Source organism: Acipenser ruthenus, chromosome 6, assembly GCF_902713425.1.
Source record: "Acipenser ruthenus chromosome 6, fAciRut3.2 maternal haplotype, whole genome shotgun sequence".
Classification (NCBI taxonomy): Eukaryota; Metazoa; Chordata; class Actinopteri; order Acipenseriformes; family Acipenseridae; genus Acipenser; species Acipenser ruthenus.
The window spans coordinates 62,063,784-62,085,410 of NC_081194.1; the positions used below are offsets into that span (position 1 = coordinate 62,063,784).

Consider the following 21,627-nt stretch of genomic DNA (forward strand, 5'->3'; position numbering starts at 1 on the left):
AAACACCTTCCATATGGCAAGCAAAACCAGCATAATATGAGCTCCATGTAAGGGAACGTTACCCATTACAAACAAATAAGGTGACACATGGAGCTAATGCCAATAAACTCTGCAGCAGCAGGGCTGTTTCACCTTTGTGGGGGTCTCTGGTTGGTCACTGTCGCACAATGCCTTCCAAGTCATTTCTTTGCCATCCTTGTACATCCGATCAAACAGATCCCAGAACCAGCTATAATACATAGCCAGGATCTAAACGACAGGTAGCAAATCATATACATTTTAATTATTTTATTACACATATCGATCAGTTCTTAAGTGCAGATTGATACGTTTCGTGGGGGAGGGGAGGGGGGGTAGCTTTTAAATCACATCATATGAAGGTCAAATGTTGATAAGGAGCTGGCTGATAGTTCAATATTTCATTGGCTGGTTGATTTTTAATTAATTATTTTGTTTTCCATCTGAACATCATATATTTACAGAACTAAACTGCAGTTCTGTTTAAGTATACATGAGGCAGTGTAGAGGTCTAATTTGCTATAGGTTTAGTAAATACAGTATTTTGTACTGGCCCATTCCCTTGAAAACATAACTACTATTTGTTTCTGCAGTATATCATGGTAAAAGCATAGAAACGTGTAGTAAAGCAAAGCAAAATAATGATAAACAAGGCAAGTTATAGACCACAGCATGGTAAAGCACTGTAAAAAAAAAACATGGTTTAAGTAATAGGTTTCAGATGCAGATTTATCATTTTGACAATTAAATCAAGTATAATAAATACTTATAAATACAATGACTGGCTATAGCTTTTTCAGGATTACCTGCACATTTTTAAACTGGTCCTCAGTCATCCAGTCAAAAGGGTTCTTGGAGTGGTGCCGTGCCCCTGAACCTTCAGCCCCCATTCCCTGCATCACCACAGCACACAGCTCTGGAGAGAGGATGAACTCCATTTCACCAGGGTCAATGCGGCCCAGACAGCCTTCAATCTGTACAAACAAAGTCATTTTAAAATCTATTCCTTGCATATTAGGGTAATAAAGACTACAGACAACATTGCAATGTTCAGATTAAGGTAAAGCTTTAGCAAACCTCTAGCGTAACAGCATTTACTCATTCAGACATACAAATATAATTGAAACGTGTGTGCCCTCTCAGATATGTCAATGTAATTTAGGTAATTTGGTGCAGAAGTGGTAAAGTTGACTGCAGTGCATCTTTCATTTAGCTCATTTCATAGCTGTTCTTGTGGTTTGGTTGGCTTGCATTCTCATTCATGAAACTGCTTCTCTCCTTGTTGCTTCTTACTGTCTAGCTGATTTAGTAAAGATGCTGAAAAGTTAAAAACAGACTTTTATTGCCCAAATAAGTTTTGGTTGCAAAGCCCCGATTTAGAAGGCACCCAGTGTAAGCTGACTTACCTCAAATGCCAACAGCAGGCTATATACCATCCTGTCTCTCTCCAGCAAGTATGTGCCAACATAGCAGAATATATTATATGTCAACCGATCCACAATAGCCTTAATTGTATGCCTGTGGTAGGAAAATAACACCTGTAAACTTTCTTTACAGCTGCATTTTGAATGTTATTTTCCATAGCAAACCAGAGGTCAAATCCTCTTGCTGTTTCTTCGATTGTTTCTTCAGCTTAGTACACAGTTCCCTCAGGTGGTCAAATATAGTAGTTGCACCAGTTAAAGTCATTTTTAAGTTTTGTTCAATACACACCCCATTCACGACCTACTCTATCCTTGTATTTCATTGTATTGTTTACTTAAAGTGCTTTGCATGTAAAACTGATCTAGAACAAAGCTGGCATTCAAACTCAGCAACTCAAACACAGTAGTTCACCAGTACAGTGCTTGTGCCTCAAGTATATTTAAACCACTGACATGTTTTAGCAGGGAGCAGCTTGTTGTAACTCGCTGAAATTTGGGCAAAATGTATGTGAAACGTATGCACTGTTAACTCAATTGTACAAGTATTTACTGATTTAGAATGGTAGCATTTACTGTAGAACACTGCAAAAAAATGTCAGTATTTATTTCTAAAGGAAGGCTAAGAAATGAAGGGAGATTTCACAGTTATGTGTACCTCTCTGAGTGAGCCACAGAAGCATCGAACACCTCCAGGAGCTGATTATAACTAATGTGATATGTGCTGTTGAGCTGTCTCAGTGCGTTGGCTGTATCAAACATGATCCCCCCCCTCAGGGCTATGTCTCTGAACCCTTCTCTAGCAGTCAGTGCAGTCTTCTCTGATAAAGAAAGCCTTGCTCTTCTGTAAAAGAAAAAAAAAATAGCTGTAACAATACCAGTGCCTCCACCTGTTCCATATAATGTATGAACAATTTTTGTCATGTTTTCACAATGTGTATGCACCTAGGAGAATCCTGCAGTAAGAAATTCTTTACTGCTAGATTTTTATCCCGTTATCAGTGTTGTACTCAGTATTTTTTTACATGTCTATTTATCCCCATTTAGTTCAAGTTTTGCAATAAGGGACATAGCAGTTTCGTTGATCTTTTTCACAAGCTGAGCTGACTTGTAAGAGAAACTCTTTAACTACTATTTCCACTTTTCACCTGAAAAAAAAAAACATGTGTATTTTATATACATAGAGAAGATCCTATTAAAAGGTATTACCAAAAAATAAATAAAAGCTTTGTACTTCTTGTTAGTGTTGCATAAACTAACAATGCAACTGTAAACATCAAAAGCCAGAAAGCTCGCAAGCTGATTGGCTAAAAGAAACTGCCCATCATAGCCATTGCAACTACCTAGACTACCTGGCAGCTATATTCACCAGACTGGGTATTTATTTAGTTATTTATTTCTTGGGGTGAGGTTGACAACATTGTGAAAAGAGATTACGTTTCTCTGGCTTCATCGTAGTGCTGCTTTAAGTCGCTCAGTTTTTTGTTGATAGCCAGGCTGCTCAGAAGAGTGCAATCACTGGACAAGGTCTGAGCTATCTTCATTTCCACGTCCCGAAGGTCCTCCATGTTTTCAAGGCATTCCTATAGAGAACAACGAAAGAGAACCGAAAATGACATTCTAGTGTTAATGTTCCATTGGACAACAAGATGGTGTAAATGGGCTGGCACATTACTGTTGAATGTGTTATGCAAATAGAAAGTATTCTGAAGTACAGTGCTCCCTCGCTATAAGGCTCTTGGTTATAACGTGCTTCGGATGTAACATTCCTACTGCATGTCCCCCAATTCCCTATACTAGTGATTCATGCAATATTTCTTCAGTAAGTACAGTACCGGTGTTGTTCAAACTGTAAACAACTTCTCAGTCTAACTTCCATTTCTGTCTCTCCCTTTTGATACAGTATCTGAACTGAAGAAAAGCTGCGCTGGCACTTAGTAACACAGACATCTTATTCAGCACTCGTTTTACAATTAAATAAATATTAGGCCTATTACGTGGTTATTTTCCTAATGCATTTCCTTTTTTTGCTGCAAGAGGAGCTGCGGCTTTCTCCGGGAGACGAGACGCTTCAGCCCTGCTCAGACAGCCGAACCTGGGGCGAGCCCATTCCCTCTTCCCCTCTCCCAACCTGCTCTGATTCACGCACATGGTTTGCTTGTCTGTCGCTTTGAACTGAACTCCCAATCATCGTTTAGCCAGGCTATTTGTAGTTTAAAAACTGCTAATTAAAATGATCCACAAGTGGGAATGTTACCTTTTATTTATTTTATTTATTTATTTATTTTGTAAAAAATATAGCATTGATTACATGGTGCTTTACGCATGGTTAATTCACAGAAAGTTACATTTTTGTTCACTATATGTGCATTATAGAAAGTGAGTTATTTTATTTTGTATTTTAGTCAGATGCGTGTTGTTATGTGTCCCGTGGCCCCCCCTCCCCCTGTTTATAACGCTCTTCGGTTGTAACGCTCATATTGTGTGTGTATCCCAAGACCCGCGTTATAGTGAGGGAGCACTGTATATCAAATCTGCATCTCCTTGCAGCATGTCAGTAATGTCTTACATAACAAAAGCTGTATAATTTCCCCCCAATAAAATCTAGTACAGGGCTTCAATATGAAGATGACTATGAATGCAAATAAACCATGGGCTTTTAAAACATGAATAAATGCAATGCTTCTCAAAAGCAGTCAAAGCCTTTTGCTTGTTCTTTAATGTACTGATTAAGGCTTTTTGTATTTTTTTCAACTTTACTCTCATATTTAATTGGCTTTGCATAGTGTGAGGCTTCCTCAGATTTTAACCTGACCTCTTCCAAATTGGCTTCTGGGTAAATGCGCTTATCTGAATGTCATGCTGATAGCCACTAATACATTCAAACAGTTGACGCAGGGAAAGAAAGTGTAATCTCTAAACTAATTACAACCATGGGTGACTGAAGCTCATTCTCAAAGGGGCCCCTGTGCTTCTCAGACTTTGTTCATGGAGCCTGGCTGTTTTAGCACAGCAAGCACTGAGTTAACCTGGGATCTATCCAAAGTGACTACCACCTGCCCACCAGACAATCCTGCCCCTACAAGGTTAAAAGAGATCATTTAATGTATGTGTATATTTATGTGAGTACACATTTGACTAGTTTTCACTCTGGAGGTTGGAGATGCCAGAAATGTATAATTTGAAAATAAATCGGACCAGGTTGGGATATATCTAATTACAGAACAGCACTTGTGTTTTACCTATCTGTGATTTACATACAGTAGAAGGATCAGAACTCAAGATTTAGAGCAGGAAATCCAATCTAAGCAATAAAGCTGTCTCTCTGTTCGTCTCAAACATATATCTTCACACAACAGAAATCTTAGTTATCCCAGTGTACTTTTAAAACACGATCATAGTGGCATGGTTGTATATTATTGGAATTCATTTCTAAGGTGAAATAAGCTGGTGACTTTACTGCATATGCTAAAAGTTTTATGAGTGCAGAAACCATAATAAATGATGATTAAGAACACAGATCATGGGATAATAAACAGATGAAAAAATATTATGCAGTATTCCTTTAACCACTTCAACACCATGACAAATGAAAACCCACGTACAGTACCATGCCGTACCTGCGTAGGTCAAGTTTCCCATTCTATTCTATGATCGGTTTCTCAGTCTAGCGTTTCAGGTTTCATTCTCTAAGGCAGTGCTAGTACTGCGGAATGTGCAATGAAAGTCAGGGGAGGGTCAGGTGACATTTGTATCCAATTGCGTGTCATGAAGCGATTCCAATCTACCTGTGGGCGTTTAGAAGACTGATATATTTCGGGAAACCATTCAACTTTTACAAGTGTTTTAAATTATAATTTTTTGTTTTATTATTAGTTTTACTTGTTTAGTTGTAGTTTTATATAGTTTTTAGCGAAAGCTAAACGTGGCAATGTACGTGGAGAGCAACAACGGAAGTGATGAAGATTTCGAAGTTGGTTCCGAGGATTTCGATACAAGCGACAGTGAAGCTGACTTATCACTCAGTGATGATGATGAAGAGGATGTGGAGCCAAGAACAGCAGGGGACTGGGTGTTTATTACTGATCCCTACCATGATGCCAGTCCTCCATCATTTGATTTTGCACATATTTACACAGATGAGCACCCCGCCATGGAACTTGAGAGTTTGTGTTCTCCATTGGAGTGCTTTTTGGCTTTTGTTCCTGAAAAGCTAATCACTTACCTTTGTGATTGTACAAACAAAAGGGGACGCAGCTACTTTACAGGTAAGCCAGCTGCAAACGGGAAGCTGTTTGGTTTAAATGGCAGTGCTGTGACAAAATACTATCAAAACACTGTACTGGATACAAAGCAATAAAGCAGGTGTCTGTGGCAGCCAGATCCATCACAATGCCTGCGCAAAGTAGCCCTGTACACGCATTTGTGACTATCCCTCCAACACAAGGGAAGCAGAAACCGCAAAAAAGGTGCAGGGTCTGCTACGATAATGAAAACAAAAGAAAGGACACAAGAAAAATGTGCAGTGGTTGCGAAGGAAACCCCGGGTTCTGTTGTATTGAAAATTTCAATAAATGGCAGAGAGCAAGTCGATAATGGCACACGTTTTGATGTTGATTTTCTTTTGATAATTTCTGTTTACTGATTATTATTGTTAGCGTTATTAGCAGCGTTTTTGTTTTCATTGTTCAAACAAAAAATAAAAAAAACATGTTTTTATCTCTATATTGAACATGGGTAATGATTACACAGGAGCATAAAGGGTTAATGAAAAACACAGTTTAGGTCATTTATTTGTGTTTTATTCATCATATGTTAACATTTTATAGCAATTACAGGTTTGAAAAAATTATTATTATTTTCAAAATCTGGTACCTGGGAAGGGGTTTCATTTTCACATCTGGAGTTGAAGTGGTTAAGTAGGATATAGTATGCTGGTTATTTAGCAGTGCTCTTTGGTAATGTGAAATGTATGTAAGGCTACTCTGGACCCACCTGCTGCAGAGTGGTGTATTCCTCCCCCAGCCTCGTCTTCTCCAGCTGCACAAACCTGTCCAGCAGCTGTTCCGCCAACCCCTCCCGGTCCTGGTAGAAATATGCTGTGCTGCAGAAAGCTGCCACCTCCGGAGGGACCTCCTCTGGGAGGCCAGGGGTGTGCAGAACAAGCCTGAAACCGGGGTGGCACTCCACTTCATGGTCTGCAACCTAGAAGCAAGACCAGTCTGTTATGGGATTGTCAATTCATAGAAAGAAAAGGGATCAACAACAACAACAATATCATGGCTGATCCTCCTATTGGTACAATTCACAAATCTTCCAGTGGAATCATCATATTCATCAGTCATATTCATTCAAAAGGTCGTAAATGACAACTCGTGTTAATCAACAAATCGGTATGTATCATTGATTTTGACATTTTCAAGCGGTCGTTACACCTATTTCGTAATTAAATAATCGTGCTAATGTGATTTCCGAAATTATGTTGATTTACGAAATAATGTTAATATCTTAACAAGCAGTGCTTCTTGCGACTATTTCTTTTGTTTGTGTGGGAATTTAAAAGGAAATCCGTGTTAATTGCCATAATTTATCAGGAGTTAATTTGCACATCGAAAAGGAGGGTTTTCATTTATGAAAAAGTCTATAATTCACCTTGAAACAGTATTTAAGTTTTTTGGTATTAAAATAAATAAATAAATAAATAGATAAATAAATAAATAAACAAAACTACAGTATGGATTTGTTGGGAGTGGCAGCAGTTGCAGCAGCAGTTTCAGCAAATGTAATTTTTGAGCTTGAGTGCAAGCCTGAGATTGGCAGACCCCGGCCGCGGCACCGATGATACACAGAGAGGGTGTACAGGACGGGGGTTCATTTCTTAGATTTACCAGACGACGATCTAAAAACTCGATTCAGTCATGATACGGCATTTTATCGACCTCTGTCAGACTCTGCGGGAGGACCTTGAATTTCCTACGAAAAGGGCCAGTGTCATACCCCCACATATGAAGGTGTTGGCTTGGCAGCATTGTCCTTCTATGTCTCTGGGTCATTTCAAAGGGCCACGGGTGACTTGATAAAGAGGGTTAATGATTATATCAGTATCCCACTTAATCAGGAGTAGCTGCAAAATATTAAAAGGGAATTTTATGACATTGCTGGATTTCCCAGAGTAATGGCAGACATTGATTGCAGAAACATTCCACTAAAATCACTGCAGCACCATGCATATACATAATGTGAACAGGAAGAGTTCAATTTCCTAAAAGTGCAGGTGATCTGTGATGCATCCTATAACATCTGGAATGTATGTGCAAATTTCCCATGACTCTTACATTTTGACACAACCCGCTGTGTTTGATCATTTTCAGATACCCAATACAGCAAATGGCACATTGGTAGGTATTGTAAGACAGTTTTCACCCTCACTGCTTTCCATGTAAGTACTAAAGGCCATTTGAAATAATATGCAAAACACATAAAATAAATGGATGCTGTTCCTGAGTTTAATGCTACTCACTCACAGCTTAAAACATAAAAGGCATTGTCCTTACTGTTATTTTAAAAGGCGATGTGTTTCTCTCAAACTCTAGCTGGGAGCGGAGGACCTGGGCAAACCTCTGGTCAGTAGTCAGGCTCTGAAGGTCGCAGTAGGTTAGCAACAGAGGGATCCCTTCCGTCAGACAGCAGTCCAGTTGAGACTGAAGCTCCTAAAAACAAACATACACTTTAAATAAAATCACAAACAATGCATAAAATGTATAAAAAGTAGCTGCTTGATCTCATATTCATTGTGACTTTGTTGGACATACTATAATGCTATCCAGAACACAGACATAAATTCGTAAGTCAATACTACCCTCTATAGCTCCGGACACCTAACTTTAGTGCAGTGAATCATCTAGCAGATGCCGGCTTTATCAGGTATATATACAGTTATTAAACAACAACATGTGTACCACACACTTTTGTAAGGCGTCTCGTTGAGGCCATCAAAAAAACAACACAACCTTTGTTCTGTCAATCACGAGAATTTGTCTTGTAATCGAGAAAACCCTGCCGTTATCTCGTGATCACAAGATAATTTCTCAGGATTTTGAGAAAACAGAAGTGATTAGTGATGGCCTCAACAAGCCGCCATACTTCTGCACTTGATTTGCAGGTGTTTCCGTATCCAAGACTGTTGATTTTTTACAGCTTCAAACTAGTGCCAGTAATCATTGAAGGTATCAAAAATAAATTTATGATGGAAGGGGAAGTGCAGACACAAAGTCACTTACATGATACTTGACTTCCATGCAGTCTGGCAGAAAGTGGTTCTTTACCCACTCAATTGACTGAGCTGTTGGGTCACAGAGAAGCACCCAAGTGCCAATACAACCTTTACGTTTAAAGATACAGGAAATTGTCTGGGTATTCTTATTCAGAGCAGGGCCCTTCATTTGCAGCTTCTGGATTTCTATCTAAAAAAAAGAAATACAAAATTATCGATATGTTAAACCGAGAAATATAATCCTTAATCAATTTAAATATTGTGTTTTAGTATGATCATAGAGAGGAGCAGTGGTGAAGGAATAGCCAGTGCAGCAGGTGCAACTGCACAGGGGCCTACACACTCAGAGAGGGCCCCAGAGGAGTACGAAAGCTGTAAGTGATAATATCCTTTACATTTATATTTGCAGATGTACAACCCTCATATTTGTTTCATTGTAGCTAGCGCTGCCAGTAATTCCGCTATTCTCTTAATTACTTTTGTTTTCTTTTGCACATTTTGAATTAATCAGTTTTTGGGGTTTTTTTGGTTGCTTTTGGTCCTTTTGTATATATGGCCATAATTCCTTTATTTTTTATTCAATTTGTTAAAAAAAAAAAAAAAAAAAAAAGTCCATGTTCCATACATGTTCCCCTCATTGTGCACTGTCAGATTTGAGCTGGCCATAAAATATTTTACAAACAATAAATAATGTTTTTTTTTCTAAAAAGCAGCTCTCTTTTTCTGTGGTTTTTGTTATCTGTATTGGACAGGGTGAGTTTCAGACTATTTCACTTTTGTTTTATGAAAGCCTAGTGTGTGCACCTTCATTTCATGTATGTACCTGTAACCTTTATAGTTAGTTATAGCCACAAATCTAACAGTAAAAATAAACAGGTGAAAATAGCTCCGACCCTAATTATGATGTAAAAAAAAAAAAAAAAAAAAAAAAAAGTTAAATTAAAAATGAGCTTCCTAACTTTTTTCTTTGCATGGCGGGTGGCACTAGGCACTGTTTTATGTTTCGTCTGCATCTCTTTTTCGAACTGTGACCTTTTAGTGGTCGCACAATATTGTTTCAGTTCAACACAGTTTCCCACTGTCTTCATGGAAGGTACTAGGGTACTGTTCAGCACAGTCTTTTGCAATTATATTCTGTGTGCATGACTCATCCTGTAATTTAAGCGAAAGCTTAATGTATGTGCTGCTGGCTACCAAAATAAGCTAAAGCAAATTAGCATGCCTGTATTGCTGATTGAAAAAACGTTTTTCTATGTTTCTGCATATTTCTGCACAGAATTATTTGTCATTGTGTGAATTCTGTATTGAATTCCGTAGTGATTTTTGCATGTGATTGTAGAGTTGCAGAATCCTGGAGGGACTGGTGAGGGACTTGTTAGCTTTCGATTCCAAACAGTATAGTGTTGGATGTAAAGAAACATGCAAAATGCAATTCAGGTAGGTGAGTAGAAAACGTTATCATTATGTGTAGTCATATACTGTTTCATACATTCTAACATTCTGAGAATTAAATATTGTACACTTGACTTTGCATGTTTTAATGTATAAACAAGTACTAAATTAAAGTTTAGTGAGCCCACAATAAGGTCCTGCAAGGGGCCCATCTTTGTCTTCCTCCACCAATGACGAGGAGAGAAGTACATTAGCATGCCAGTAAATGCATGTGATCTCAATACAGCTGTCAAATAAAAAGACAGCATGTATAGTACCATACTGTGATAGATACTGCCTTAAATGAAAAGGGTAAGTACTTACTGGATTGTGCATAAACTGCATCAGAGTCATTTGTCTAAACAGCACCTTCTGCGGGAGAGGCAGCCCCCCTTCCTCACACTTTAGCAAGAAAAGCTCACATCCCATGAGCCTTAAAGCACATTAGAAATCACAATTAATTCAACTCTAGATTGATTTTTCTTCTTCTATATAGTTATTTGTATACATGTACAGAGCTGGTAAATTACCAAGATCCATAGCATAAAACTGCAAAACAATCTTAGAAACCGCTACACTTATTATGAACATTATTAGGTTTCCTAATTGTTTTTATAAACTGGGTTGAAAAACTGGGCTTTAAATTCATGACTCTTTTAAACAGCTGACCTTGACTTATTTGCTTCACTTGACACTGTCAAGATTTTTAAAAGAAATTACTAAAAATAGGGACTTAAATACCTATGAAAAGTATAAACAAAAAATATATTTGTTGTATTCTCAAACTTACCAAAAGCTGGTGAAGATGCTCTCATAGAGAGAGAGAGAGAGAGAGAGAGAGAGAGAGAGAGAGAGACAGAGAGACAGCGAGAGACAGAGAAAGAGAGAGAGAGAGAAAGAGAGAGAGAGAAAGAGAGAGAGAGAGACAGAGAGAGAGACAGAGAGAGAGAGACAGAGAGAGAGAGAAAGAAAGAAAGAAAGAGAGAGAGAGAGAGAGAGAGAGAGAGAGAGAGAGAGAGAGAGAGAGAGAGAGACAGAGAGAGAGAATGCTTTTACCTGCCACCTGCATTAAAGGGTCCACAGTAGGTGAGGAAGGCTGCGGCGAGCAAACAGTTTGTGAGCAGTTCAGACACAACACAGAGTTCCAAAGCTTCTTTCCACTGCTGCTCCAGAGTACTTAAACTAAAGAAAAAAACCAAAAAAACGTATTTAATAAATCTAGCCCTGAAGGGGATTTTAGAGACTGAATAAAAAGGTAAGCCTATCGCACACTTATAAAAGTTTACCATAGTAAAAGCATAGCAAAGTCTAATATACAAGGCTGTATTTTGTTCACGGTTATCAGATTTCTGAATTTTTGTGAAATTTGTTGGCTAATAACTGTAGAGAAAAATTAATTTAGAATGTGATAATGCTATTTTTTCTGGTTTAATAAATATTGTGAGACTGACGCAGCACTAAATTAGCAGAGTGTAAAGTAGCGCTCTGCCGCGACTCAAATTCTACCCATCCCGAATGTATTAACTGGCCCAAAATGAATGAGGCATGACGTAAGCTGGCACATTTAAATGCTTAAATCAGGGAATATCTATTTTTAGACTGATGTGCTGTGAAAAAAATACAGCCCCGGTATAGAGCATAGTGAAACATAGTAAAGCATAGGTGAGCATTGTAATACCTTGAGAGGTATGATAAAGTTTATTGATAAACATGGCAAACTATGGTAAACTATGGTACATGCAACAGGAAAAGCATGAGAAACTGCATATACTGTGCATATTTTCTGTGGTTAACTTTTAGAACTGCAGGTCTGTGTTGTACCATATGCAACACTCAGAAAAGTATCTTCACATGTGTCCGCAGAACTAACCTCTTCAACACATCTTGGGCTGCTCTGAGTCTCTCCTTGTTGGAGTGCAGCTCAGTTTCTATTTTGTGCTTGTTAGCTACAGCTACATCATACTCAGACTGAAGCTGTTGAACCTGTACAAGAGAAATGCAATTTAATATGTGGAAGAATGATGCTGGGGGAGGTGCTGTTGTAAATTATCATGAAAGAAATTAGGTAGACAATTAGGTGACTATATATTTTGATTTTACTGGGACTTTTAGTTTCAGAGCTGTAAGGACACAACTTTTCAAATTAAATTATTTAAGGTAAATCCTACTGTGCACTGAACAATATCATACCATGTAGTACATTTTATGACCACATCAGATATTAGGTTGCCTAATAGAACTAGATAAATGTGCATTAATTTGTACTGCTTATCTCAACCCACCTCAGACTGCAGTATCGGTAGCTCATCTGCAGTGAACACAGGCTTCTCTGGTTCAGCATCTAGCAAGTCTTTCTCCTCACTTTCTCCAGACTGAGAATGCACATGGAGAATGAACAGCATTACATGCACAAGCTGACAATTAACTTTAACGTTGTGTGAGATATTACAAAGAAAGGCTCCCACCTTTTGTATTTCTTGATCCTTCCACTCATTGTCCTCTTTCTCCACCTCCAGCTCCTGCACTCTGCTGAGACAGGCCCTCAAGGGTCCACAGAGGCGGGTGTACTCCACCAGGGCCACCACAAATGCCACCAGAGTGGCCGCCTCCTCCGAGCAGTATCTCGCAGCAGCAATGGTGATCCCTCCTTTCCTGACACTGCTGTCCACCACAGTGAACTTCTTGGCAGGAGTGATGCTCTGAGGAGTAGCATCTGGAAGAACAAGCAATAGACAGTAAAGAACATAAAAGTGCATCTTTTTGATGGCCTCTGGCACCACAACACAAAACAAAATCTTCCAGCTTTTCAATTTACCCATCCAATTACAAATGGAATGCCCCACCTCATGAGACAAGAACAGAAAGTGATAAGCATGGACAGTTAGGGATGTTGAATGGATATCGGATTTAAATATCAGGCAAGGCGGGCCACGTCATTAAAAGTACAGTAAATGCAGATGCAGGGATTTCCAAGATACAGATATCAATAATAACATTCACTACATTAGTGGATTTGCCTTCTGTGCACTCTGCTTTATCAGAAAATCGTTGCTATGCAGTTTGTTTACATTTTCCCAGATATTTCAGTGACACAAGCCTGCTGCCACTTTGAGACATTATTCCTATTACAGATACGCCAGTCATATTGGGTGATGTTGCCAATAGCAGTAGTAGAACATTCATAATTTCTAAAACAAGGTCTTACGTGGAGCAGCGTTTTCCAGCAATGACCCTTCACCTGTGACCCCCAGGCTTCCCTCTTTGGTCTTTCCCAGGTAGGATTCCACCAGCTTCAGGACTTCCCCTGGTAGACCATCCTCCAGTCTAGCCACACTGCAAAAACGCATTGACAGTCAGGCAAGAACCACTGACGTCATTTTGGCATTTACAGAATATTATTAAAGAGGTAAAAACCAAGACCTTAAAAATAATTCTTCTCATGAATTAGAATTACTCTCACAATTTCCTTAGGCTTGCTTTTGTTTTCCAGACTTAACTTTCACGCAGTGAAGCCCATTTATCTTGTCACAAAATTATAAAGTAAGTAGTTTCTCTCAAGATTAGCTCTCCCTATTTTCTTTTTCGATTTACATATATACACATGCATACTCTAGTTAAATATCTGGTATGGTGAAGTTTCAGTACTTACTTGTGAATCATGTCTACAAACTTGCCGATATCACCAACATAGTTTTGTAGTGTTTTCCACCATGTTTTGTCCACCTTATCCTTTCCATCTTTTCCAGTTCCTGATTATTAGAAAAGTATTAGCCTAAATGGACCAAATTCATCAATGTTTTTTTTTAAACCAAAGTACTCACGTGAACCCATGCCAAACAATTTGTAATGGCATTGGAGTGGCACAGCAACAGCAATTAGTTGGTTCTGTTATAAAGGGCAATGCTAGCACAAAGACAGGTACAAGGGTATGAACCTTTGGTATTGTACACTGTTTTTTTTTTTTTTATATAGATATTTGGACATATCAGAACCAGTTTGCTACTACAGTGCCACTATTGTTGGTTAAGATGTAGTTCTGCTAAGACTTCTTCAGGGAAATACACTGGTCATTATACAAGTATCAAACTTTTCTGTAAGTGAAAGGGAAAATAAACTATAAATGGTATGAAACACACTTTTGAGTCCTGAGATTAGTTTCTGAGTTATTTTATTTTTATATGCACCACGGACTGGAAATAGCATTTGTGTAACAGCAACTGCTGAATTGCACAATAAATTGCACTAACTCGTTGTTGGTATGGTGGCTCTGATTCTGATCTTCAGAGAAATGTAAAGTATTTGAAATGGGTATGAATACTTTGCATTACTACATTTTACAATTCATATCTGTGTTTTACCATGCTTTCACTACTGCTTTTACCATGGTACTGCAAGAGCAGTTATCAACGTTACTGAATGAGGTTGCAAGGCTGTGGTTAACAAAAGCCTTGTGGGTTTGTTATGTTTTCTGTTGAAGAAAGGCTCAGTCATTTTTAACTGCAATAGAATAAATATAATTCAGTTTCCTGTGGGAATTGCTTCCTGGTGTTTACTTTGCATTCTTTTATTTGGGACACACCTGCTGGTATTTAAAAAAAAAAAACATTTACAAATGATTAGAGCTAGAGAAGGATTGCATGATGAATTGAGCAGAGTCACATGAGAGTAATCTGAACCATCAGGTTTGTGTGTGTGTGCTGTTGTTGCCTAGGTATTACCTATGGACAACATGAAATGCACCTTTCTTTTATACACAACTTTCAAACCAAAGAAAACCCAGAGTTACTGATAATTTAAAACCCTAGTATAGACTAAAATAAACTAAATGCCACTGTCAATATTATTAAATCCTAGTACCCTAGTACTGTTCTGGTGAATTTACATAACAACAAAAATCACCACTTAGAAAAAAAAAAATTAAAACATCTTCTCCTAATTCACCCTCTAATCACAGTAATATTGTGCATCGTCTCAAATGATTTTGTAGTGAAGACAATTGATCTAAACATTGGTGGATGTAAAAAACATTTCAATTAAATAAGGACCACACATTTTACATACTTTAAAAGATAAAAAATACACTTACTCCCACATACACTTACTCACACAAAGAAATATTTCTCAACAGGCATTAAATAAATCCATGAATTAATGTGTTGATTTTAAAACAAGAAAAGCTGTCCTTCTCTCACCTTTACAACTTGAGTATCAATAAATAGCAATTAACTTCCACATTGAGTGTTTTAAATGCCAATTGGAAGTGAATTTTCCTCTCATCTGAGTCACTGACATTTCCACTGCCGTACTGCTATACCGAGGCTGTAAACTGACAATGAAAACTTAATCTGGAAGTTAACTGTCATTGTTTGGTATTCAATTGTAAAGGTGAGGGAAGGACATATTTTCTTGTTTTGAAATCAATGCATTAATGAATGGATTTATTTAATACCTACATAGAAATACTTCTTTAAGGTAATTAAGAGTACGACTATCAGCACACCCCTAGGGTGTGGATGTGAATAAGTGTATTTGGTAGTAAGTGGGTTTTTTATCTTTGAAAGTAGGTAAAATGTATGGTCCTTATTTAATTAAAACAGTTTTTAGATCCACCAATGTTTAGATCAATCAATGACTATCAGAAACACCCCTAACACACTGTTGGTTTTCTCAAAAAACCTTTCTTTGAACTATGTAATGGTGTACTTAGATCAACCACCATTTAGATCAACAGTAATCCCAAAGTCAGTACTAAATGGTGCTTTCTGGAAACTAAGTTTTGCAGAAACACATGCCTGTATAACAAAATAAATACCCAAGCTAGTCTATAATATATGGATTTGTTTTAAGGTAATGTGCAATACTTATTTTATTTGCATTTCGGGTTTATTTTAACTTTAGTTTGATAAGAGTTATCATTTTTACCTCCTCTTGTTGACCACATTTTCGAGTTCCGTGCAGAACGTGAAGTCACAGACTTCTGGTAGTGTCTTCCCTCTGACAGGTCATTAGAATGTCTATTGGTTCTGGATGTCTCCAGGTCAGTGTCACTTGGATTGGGTATGAGGTCCATCATTACCAGAACCATCTCCAGCACCTGTTAACAAGAAACAGCTGGTTCATATACCAGTGGTATATGAACCAACACCTCTGATGCAGGTGAGGGGATGGGATCGGGGGGGGGGGGGGGGGGGCAACCTCAGTGGTAGAAGCACAGTGGATCTGTTTCTTGTTGGAAGTGATACAAAAAGTTTGTTCTGCAATGTCTTATCGTGGCAAATTTTTCGATTGCTTTATTATTAGTCAGGAATGTCAGCCATCATGTCTTTTTCAATTTATATAATCGTTCAGTTTTCATATATATATAGGGCAGCAGTGTGGAGTAGTGGTTAGGGCTCTGGACTCTTGACCGGAGGGTCGTGGGTTCAATCCCCAGTAGGGGACACTGCTGTTGTACCCTTGAGCAAGGTACTTTACCTAGATTGCTCCAGTAAAAACCCAACTGTATAAATGGGTAATTGTATGTAAGAATAATGTGATATCTTGTAACAATTGTAAGTCGCCCTGGATAAGGGTGTCTGCTAAGAAATAAATAATAATAAAATAATAATATATATATATATATATATATATATATATATATATATATATATATATATATATATATATATATATATATCACTACTGTAACACATTTATTTTCGAAAAAAAATAAGGTATATATGAAGGATATTGACAAAATGTTTTTGGTTTCTTTTTAATCACTCGATCATTCATCTTGACCATGACACATTTGAGTGACTATGACTGAAGCATATGCACTTAATCACCTAATTAGTGAGACAGTTGATTGGACACTGGATATGGAGTGATTTCAGCTGTTGAATTGCAAGCTTGACATGTGACGAACTGGGGGACCAAGAGTCACAACACCTGCCTAAGATCGACAAATCATTTTGCAGCATCTTCATGACATCAATTGTTAATCAGCACAATAAAAAGTCACTACAGCTGCTCTAAAAAAGTGTCATTTTTCGATCACATCTAGTGAATTTTATCTAAATATAAGTGATAAGTTTCTTTTGATGCTCTCTCTCTCTCTCTCTCTCTCTCTCTCTCTCTCTCTCTCTCTCTCTCTCTCTCTCTCTCTCTCTCTCTCTCTCTCTCTCTCTCTCTCTCTCTCTCTCTCTCTCTCTCTCTCTCTCTCTCTCTCTCTCTCTCTCTATATATATATATATATATATGTGTATGTGTGTGTGTGTGTTTTTATTTAAATTTAAGTTGCCCCTGAATCTAAATCAATCCCATGTTCAAAGACCAAGAACAAGAAAAAATAAGACCTTAATTGGAAGTCACAATTAAGGCCAAAGGAAAAACAAAAAAATAACAACACTGTAATTAACAATGAAATAGATTTTTTTTTTTTTGAATTTCAGGAAACCGCAGATAATTTACATAGACCTAATACAAGACTGATCAGATACACACATAGGAATTTGAAAACACCTAGAAAATAAAAGCCTGACGCGGCTATCAACAAGATTAAAAAACGTAACATAAACTATTATATGAATAATATTAAAATTCAAATATACTATACTGTATATTTAATAACCGATTACCCCAAACAGACAGTAGTCGGTAAATTAACAAAAAAAAAAAAAAAAAAACTTGCCGAACACAGCAATATATTACTGAGATTAAGTTAAAGCACTGCTGAAGACCTGTAGCCTTGGGTGAAAAAGGGACAGACGGCGCAAAATAAAGGCAGATTAAAAAACTGTGAAAAGAACGAAGTTGAACAAATAAGAGTATTCATGAACATTAATTTAAAGTCAGGCGAAGTTAAACAAAAATAATTAGACTTGTGAACTACATTTTAATATTTAACAGCTTAAACTTTCCCTTTCTTTCCACAAAGTATCACACCACGCAAGACTGAGAAGAGTCGTGCTGCTCATATATAGCCTTTGTTGTCTTGGCACATGCGCGCTGATCGTCTGACCACCATTTTTCGCTAACAGGCTGCCCTCCAGCCAGACATTTTTAAAGCAATCATAGCCAGTCCTGGCTGACAGCTGGCTGCAACTCTGCATGTGCACGGTGGATTTGGGCGCTCGCATTTCTGAGCGAACACAGCCCGGCTTCAGCCCATTAAACAGATTGGATGAATGGCATTGTTGATGTGCCAGTGTCACATGAGAGGGGGAAATGATTCATTAATAAGAGACCGGGGGTTCGGCGAGCAAGCGAACAATTGGTGCGTTCAAGGAGATCATTCTGCACAGATTCTGTGCAGAATTTGACCAATTTAGCCAATGGGTGCATTCACGGAGATTATTCTTAGAAGATCATTGGCTAAATAAGTCAGATTCTGCACACAAACTACGCAGAATGATCTTCATGAACACACCCAGTGTTAACCGGCTGCCCCTGTCATATACACTGCTGGAGTTAAAGACAGAGTTCCCAGGATTTAGGATTTAGTAGGTATCTTATTTCAATATTTCCACGACTTGGACATACTAGTTTACTCATATTAGTTTACTCAAGATCTTTGTAGCTTAGTCTGTCACATGCTGCATATCAGTAAAGACTTGAACATATATATTTTAAAGCTTTTTAGCTGTAAAACAACAATTAATCCAGATCCCTCCATCAAAAAAATGCAATACATTTTAAATAAACAGTACATAAATAATATTAATGTGAAATTGCAAAACATGATTGAAAACTATGTCAATGTTAATAATATAAACAGAAAAAAATGTGCATCGGTTCCATCATATGGTGCATATGAATTCCTAATACATTTTCTTCACCTTGAAAAGTCCCCGAAATTAAAACTCTTTATTGCTTGTGTTTGATAAAATGTTCCTGTGTAACAGGAAACCCTAAATCACACTCTTATTGCCCCTACGGTGCTTGGAACGCATCTGTTTTAAATGAGTTTCAGTAAGTACACAGTCTAATTTAGCAAACTTAAGGACAAATGTTTATACCTGAGCAAGAAGAAATGGTGGATTCTGACAACGACTAATTCTCTCAATGCAGCTTTTATCAACTTTATTGCACCAGTGCATCACCTGCAAAAACAATGACAACATTGCAATAAAACATTGCATTTGCAAGCTATATACTTATTTATTGAACACAAATGCAAAACAAAGTACATTTTTCAAACAAACTCAAACTGCAGCTTATTATTAGCATTTTTCACCTGATTCTTTGCATGTGAAAGGCTATTTCTTGCTTCCTCCAATTCATTCTTTGCTTTTTCTAGGTCTTCAGTTAGTTTATTAACATGTGATTTACTTCTGAGCTCCTTCATTTCGTAAAATGCTTTATCATACTCATCATAGTCATCTGCAAAGGCAAAGTGTTAAAAAATATACTTTATATTCAATTATTCATGTTTCTGTACAGACCTATCCCATCTAAAATGCAATAGAGCATTTTAAATATAAATACCTTCTCATTAAATAAAAATACACAGCTTTTTTTTTTTATTTAGAATAAATTATATATATATATATATATATATATATATATATATATATATATATATATATATATATATATATATGTATTTTTTATAAATTTAGTCGTTGGCAATTATATGGAATGGCCAATTATTTTATTATGCTCAGCTCACCGCTACCACCCCTGCGCTGACTCGGGAGGGCGAAGACGAACACACACTGTGCTACGAAGCGTGTGCCGTCAGCCGACCGCTTTTCTTCACACTGCGGACTCACCATGCAGCCACCCAAGAGCTACAGCGTCGGAGAACAACGCAGCTCTCGGGCAGCTTACAGGCAAGCCCGCAGTCACCCGGCCAGACTACAGGGGCCGACCTAACCCTCCCTTCCCCCGGGTGGCGTTCGGCCAATTGAGCGCCGCCCCCTAGGAGCTCCCGTCCTACGACGGCAAAGGAATAGCCTCGACTCGAACTCGCGATGTCCAGACTATAGGGCGCATCCTGCACTCTACGCAAGTGCTTTTACTGGATGTGCCACTCGGGAGCCAGATTAGAATATTTAATAGTTTATATTTTTTGTAATGTGTAAAAATCATATATAATGGTGAAAACATCGTATTTACCTTTTCAATGCTTTTGTGTAAATTCTATACTGTGAAAAAAGGTTTGTCTGGGGGATGTAAAACAAATAGTATAGTAAAAAAAAATATAGAACAATATGTATCCTCAGGGGAATGTGCCAGTTAAAAAGATTAAAGACATTACAGAATCCCAAGAATGCTTATAACGAAAATGTAGGGTCATTTATACAACAAAATAGGCTAACAAAAAGGGGGAGGTGTTCTGTCTATATGTTATAGTGGAAAGTGTTTCTTGACTTGTTAAAAACGCCATTGGTGACACTATGAAACTGTTTAGACATTTGAAAACGTATTGTCCAATTATAAAACATAGTAATGCATTTTCCATGAACTATTTTAATAAAGCCATACCGTCTTTCAGCAGAGCATCGAGTTCTATTTCCTCCGACTCCGACTCTATCTGTGCCAAAAATGCCTGCAGACTTGCTGCACCTATACCTAAAGAAAAGCATTGACAGATCCTATGACTTTTACATGCCACTGTCGATTATATCTACAAAATGCATATTACCCTATGAAAACAGTCACTGCAGTATTGTATTATTAAACAAGGCATTACCCCTCTTCCTATATCCAATAATGTACATCAATTCATTTATACTTGTCAGTAGGTATGATCTTCAATGTCACTACAATGGAAATGCAGTGCGTCTGTACTAAGGAGTTTTAGTAGTACAAGTACAGCTGCAATGGTATGAACCATTGATAGAATGGTACAAGTAGTAACATTTTCATATATTGACATAACAATGTTATAACAATAACAGGATACAATACACACTAGTAATCCACTGCAGTGCCATGGTACCAGATCACTTTCATACAGGGTGCACCATGACCACTATGCAATATCTGCTCCACTGCTGGTAATACTGTGGTGTGCTGATCATTCTGCCAGGGTTTTTCTGGGTATTACAGTATACCACGGTAATGATAACTTGTCTCTAATTGATCTTCCTTTTCATAAAAAAGCAGGACTGGCTATTGCTTCTTAAGCACCTATTTGCTAAAGTTTACCTAGCTGTCCCTTGAGGCTCTCCAGTGCTGATGTTCTTGAAGTCAGTCTCTCTAATAAGTCTGATGCTGTAGTTTTGGCCTCTTCAAACTGTTCAGTCAAATTTCTGATTGAGTCCTGGGTGGTTCTTGCATCAGCCCTCGTCTGGGCTAGTGTTTCCAATGATTTTCTGTTAAAACAAATGAATCAGTGAAACTGCAGACACAACATACAGTATTGCAATACTTTCATGGTTCGGGAAGTTTGTTGTACTGTACATCCACATTTTTATACCCCAGTACATTTTTATTTAGAAAATTGTTAAAAGTCCTGATGTATGATGCAAGAAGCGCTATAACACTGCAACAACT

General features: G+C 37.7%; 1 protein-coding gene across 1 annotated transcript in view; it reads right to left on the bottom strand.

Annotated features, from left to right (window-relative positions):
* LOC117411202 (dynein axonemal heavy chain 8-like) overlaps nt 1–21,627 on the bottom strand; it is an 88,103-nt gene that overhangs the window by 15,677 nt on the left and 50,799 nt on the right. Inside the window, exons 74-93 of the mRNA XM_034018494.3 lie at nt 21,280–21,446; nt 20,614–20,700; nt 19,361–19,506; nt 19,143–19,226; nt 16,066–16,237; nt 13,793–13,892; nt 13,349–13,476; nt 12,609–12,856; nt 12,426–12,515; nt 12,014–12,126; nt 11,200–11,325; nt 10,468–10,576; nt 8,720–8,902; nt 7,994–8,149; nt 6,435–6,644; nt 2,877–3,022; nt 2,098–2,283; nt 1,425–1,536; nt 825–992; nt 133–249 (exon numbers count right to left, since the gene is read on the bottom strand). Coding sequence (XP_033874385.3) covers nt 133–249; nt 825–992; nt 1,425–1,536; nt 2,098–2,283; nt 2,877–3,022; nt 6,435–6,644; nt 7,994–8,149; nt 8,720–8,902; nt 10,468–10,576; nt 11,200–11,325; nt 12,014–12,126; nt 12,426–12,515; nt 12,609–12,856; nt 13,349–13,476; nt 13,793–13,892; nt 16,066–16,237; nt 19,143–19,226; nt 19,361–19,506; nt 20,614–20,700; nt 21,280–21,446 — 2,848 coding nt within the window. The remainder of the gene's footprint in view (nt 1–132; nt 250–824; nt 993–1,424; nt 1,537–2,097; nt 2,284–2,876; nt 3,023–6,434; nt 6,645–7,993; nt 8,150–8,719; nt 8,903–10,467; nt 10,577–11,199; nt 11,326–12,013; nt 12,127–12,425; nt 12,516–12,608; nt 12,857–13,348; nt 13,477–13,792; nt 13,893–16,065; nt 16,238–19,142; nt 19,227–19,360; nt 19,507–20,613; nt 20,701–21,279; nt 21,447–21,627) is intronic.